General features: G+C 47.2%; 1 protein-coding gene across 1 annotated transcript in view; it reads right to left on the bottom strand.

Moving 5' to 3' along the window:
- Positions 1 to 4,210, bottom strand: part of mdm1 (Mdm1 nuclear protein) — a 7,594-nt gene extending 3,384 nt beyond the window's left edge. Inside the window, 9 exon segments of the mRNA XM_069719238.1 lie at positions 1,235 to 1,277; positions 1,363 to 1,493; positions 1,674 to 1,835; positions 2,204 to 2,308; positions 2,398 to 2,465; positions 2,552 to 2,695; positions 2,878 to 3,015; positions 3,126 to 3,210; positions 4,071 to 4,210. Of these exon segments, the coding sequence (XP_069575339.1) occupies positions 1,235 to 1,277; positions 1,363 to 1,493; positions 1,674 to 1,835; positions 2,204 to 2,308; positions 2,398 to 2,465; positions 2,552 to 2,695; positions 2,878 to 3,015; positions 3,126 to 3,210; positions 4,071 to 4,088 (894 nt within the window). The 5' untranslated portion in view covers positions 4,089 to 4,210.
- Positions 4,211 to 4,449: the final 239 nt, after the last annotated feature.

The following is a 4,449-nucleotide window of genomic DNA, read 5'->3' as shown; positions in this document are numbered from 1 at the left end:
GCTTGTGTTTTAGTTGTGTTTTTGTTTTTACCATTTTATTTTTGTCTTCATTGTATTCTAAGTGTCTAAATTAAGTAACTCCGACCTCAACGATTTAAAACACGCAAAATTAAATCAACGTAAAAACTAAATCCGTTTCGGTCATCAGTCGAGTTTCCTTCCAAATGTGGAGCAAAAACTTTGACCCAGATTTCCAGAAAGATTGACAAAATAATGAAAGTTAATTTTTTATTTATTTATATTTTAAAACTGCTTCTGATGTTTTGTGTGTTTTCAGTCGTCCACAAACTTTCGGTCTTAAAGTTTAAAGACTTCGGTTTGTTTGAAGTTTTCAACTGAAACTGAACTCTGCAGATTTAATTCATCACGTGTCTCACAACACTGATGGGAATCTACGTGTGTGTGTGTGTGTGTGTGTGTGTGTGTGTGTGTGTGTGTGTGTGTGTGTGTGTGTGTGTGTGTGTGTGTGTGTGTGTGTGTGTTGATGGAAAACCTGAGTACTGATTGTCAGCAGTGAAACCACAAAGCTTCATTTCAGAGAAATAGCTCACCGTTACACACACACACACACACACACACACACACACACACACACACACACACACACACACACACACGACTTATTCAGATATCTGGATCTTAAGAATTTTTAAAGAAAAGTCTGTGTCAGATTCACGTCGTGTTTTTTCGCAATCGCATTTTATATCGACGAATCCCGTCGTCCTCATTAAAGCCGAGTGGCGCCCATCAGTGATGTCATCAACCATCAGTGATGTCATCAACCATCAGTGATGTCATCGCTGGTTTGTGAACGTTATGAATCCTCCAGTTCAGATTCTGTCCGTCACCATCTTTGCTAGTTCGGAGCGGTTTGGAGCAGGAAGTGACCATATTTGGATGAGCTGGGGGAGGAGCCAGCGGTGGATCTGACCGATCTGATTGGAAACCTGACGATACTACGTCCCGCCCACCGATAGCTGTAACCTGACTGCACCACAGGCCTGTCAATCAAACAGACACGCCCCCAAAACCAGGTCTTCTTGAACCTTCTTTTCTAATTAATGACGGATTATTGTGCTAATTGATCACAATTAGCACAAAGAAGTTGCCAAAGCTCGTAAAATCTTTGACAGCGGTTGGTGAACGAGGCCCAATGAGATCAGATCAATACTTCTATTTTATGTCGGAGCAGTTTTGAATGACAGCGAGTTAATCCACAATACTGAATTCTGACCTGGTGGGCGTCGCCCTCCGTGGCTCCGCCTCCAGCTGGGTTCCTGCAGAGGGGAGAACGAAAGCTGGACTCATACTCATATATTCATGTTGCAAAACACACACAGTCACACACACACAGAAACACACCTGTGTCCTCTCTGCACCTGAGGTGAGGAGGGAGGGGGCGTGGCCTTCAGGAGCAACCTGACATCTCTCTGAGGGACGTCCTGTTCAGGGCGGGGCTTCTGTGGTGACTCCTCCCTCCTCCTCCTGTTGATCTGCAGGTGGAAACGACTCAGTCAGCATCTTTATTGTGGACAGCTGAGAGGACATTTTAGGGTTCAGGTGAGATTCAGACTCAGGTGTGAGGTCAGTATTGTGTGTGTGTGTGTGTGTGTGTGTGTGTGTGTGTGTGTGTGTGTGTGTGTGTGTGTGTGTGTGTGTGTGTGTGTGTGTACCATGTGTGTGTGGAACAGTGGAACTCGCTGATGCGCCAGATGTTTCCGGAGGTGGGGTCCGGCGGGCGGCCCCACGCCTTGGAAGCACCGCTGGTACTCCGTCTCCATGGGAACGGGGCTCTTCTTAAAGGGAGGTACTGACCTGCTGCTGGAGTAGAACACCTGCGGGGTCAAAGGTCACTCAATCAATTAAAAAAAGAAAAGCGACAGATCCGTTTCACGGCAGCCCGACTGATCACGAGTCGTTTGCTTTTGTTGAGTTTCTCTCTGTAATGTTGTCGAGTTATTTTTATGAAGAACGTATAAATTTATAAAACAACAAATGTCAAACTCTGACTTCTACTGATGAAAAGCTGAATTTAATGAGGCTGCAGCAGAGCAGTGATATTTATTTTTATATGAACATTTCCACTGTTTCTGTCTCCGCTCCTCCAGTGCTGATTAACTGGAGTGTGCTGCCCCCTGGTGGTCAATGAACCACAGTCACTCGGCAGAACAGCAGTATGTAGAAGTGTTGCTCGGCGGTCTACCTGCTCTGCGGTCAGTATGGGTGAAGCAGCGGGTGGAGGCTTCTTCCAGCTGAACTGCTGGTGGTACTCTGACCTTTGACCTCCCGGCCTCGCACCCGGCTGCACCTGCATCACAGAGACAACAGGAAATCCTTTTGTGTGTTTGTTTTTCTTGGAAGACACGACTGGCTGCAGGTTTACAGAGAGACGCTCACCAGGTGGCCCGTCGTCACAGGTCGGCCGGGCTGCGGTTGGCTGTCGGGCTGAGAGGGGCGGGGCTTCGCTGAGGAGACAAGAGGACAGACTGATCTGTGACACCGGACTGAATCAACAACTCTGATTGGACTCCACGTTCTGCTGTGTGTTTACCAGACTGTCCGTCAGGTCCCGGGTCTGCGGCAGGTCGCGGTGCCGCCGGGGTCTCGGGCTCCGCGGGAGATCCGGGGTTCGTCCGTGTCAGCGGTTCGGGTTCGGGAGCAGGATCCCGCCGGTGGGCCGAGCGGCTCCTGGAGGCTGGAAGAAGAACGGCAGCTTCTCATCACGTTAACGTACAAAACGTGGTTCAACGGAACTAAAACCGTGAACCGGTCCCTGAAAACACGACTTCAAAAACTTCCATCACAACATTCAATATGTTACAAGATAAAAGACGGAGCCTGAAATCGTCACCGTCCAGTTTAAACGGTCCTTCCTACCAGCAGGGGGCGATGTCCTGAGAGCCCGAGCCGGAGAGAGCTGCACATCTGGCTGACAGAGCAGCGAGCTGCAGGACCGGGCCGCGCCGACCGGGCCGAACCTCCTGCGGCGCTGAAGACTCGGTTCTCTGCTGATCCCTGAGAGACGAGAAGATTTCAGACTGTTGTCTTTGGAGTTTTTTTGGGAGGGAAATCTGACCCGTCCAGACTCAGAATCCGGTCCGGTACCAGCGTCCTCCGGTTCTTACCCATCTGGTCGGAGCGGAGGCCGGCCAACGGGGCGCAGCTCCTGGAGCGGGAAACCCCGTAGCTCTTCTGATACTCACTCTGACACTGAAAACACACAGACAGAAGAGCTGCTGGACTCTGGTTCTGTTCAGCTCGGGACAAGTCCTCCCTGCAGACGGATCAGAACTTTACTTCTCCTCATTCTGAAGTCATTTCAAACAGTAAAATGTTCATTTCTCAGCTTTCTGCCATCATATTCACATCGTTTCACGCTGTATTGTTTATATCGAGAATATCGACCGATACTTCGATATCAGAAATGTTTTACTCCCTAATATCAGTATCAGAACTTCATTTATCAATTCAGCAATTTGGTAAACTGACAAAAAATAACTGTCAACCGTTCAGTTAATCGATTAACGGAAACAACACGAATTAAAGTACCTCAAACTGTACTTAAGTGCAGTACTACACTAAATATACAACAGGTAATATAAATGAGTAAATATACTGCAGTAAACATGCTGCAGCATCAGTTAATTTACTTTAGTAAATATACTTCAGGTAATGTACTTTAGTAACTATAGTACAGTAAATATACAGGAGTAAATAAAATAAGAGTAAATATACTGCAGTAAATAAAATAAATATATATAATCTGTGTACCATTGAGGTGAACGTTGTCCTCAATCAGTCAATCTGAACATGATGAGCTGGATTATCTGATGACGTCAGGTTAAACCCGGATTAATCCTCCCTCTGCTGTCGCGTGCAGGACTCACCGGAGCGGTTCACCGGTTCACCGGAACGAACTTTCTTTAATTCAGTCACGAGCAGTTTAAACGTGTTTACGGTGTCCTTCCGTACCGAGCCCAGCTAACCTGCTGCTAATGCTAACACCTGTTGTTGTTGTTGTTGTTGTTGTCGGTGGTGTTGTTGTTGTCGTCGGTGGTGTTGTTGTTTACCTTGAAGTGGACGGTCATGTCGCTCCCACCACCGCGACACGTCGCTCCTGTCACGACACGACGACCTGACTTCGTTAACTTGCTCGTTTCCTGTCGTGTAACTAGCAGAGTAACTTCGGCACCGCGCTAACCAGCGGGCTCCTCCGTTGCCATGGACGCTCGGCCTAATGCGCACGCGCGTTGGCGGCAAAACGGTTAAATGACGTCAGCGGCGGATCCCGATTGTTTTAATCGGTTTATATTATTTTTAAATGAACTTGTAAACGCGCATTTTTAGATCTGAATAAAGTCCGAATTTATCTCAGAAACAACAACAAAAATTAACTCTTATTTATTAATAAATCTAAAAACATTATCCTAAAACGGCCTGGAGAGAGGA

This window comes from Brachyistius frenatus, unplaced genomic scaffold (genome assembly GCF_029030835.1).
Source record: "Brachyistius frenatus isolate BFR_SWC_R1_liver_20210118 unplaced genomic scaffold, ASM2903083v1 Contig_210, whole genome shotgun sequence".
Lineage (NCBI taxonomy): Eukaryota > Metazoa > Chordata > Actinopteri > Embiotocidae > Brachyistius > Brachyistius frenatus.
Note: the sequence above shows the minus strand (reverse complement) of the source record. Positions and strands in the feature narration are given on the sequence as shown.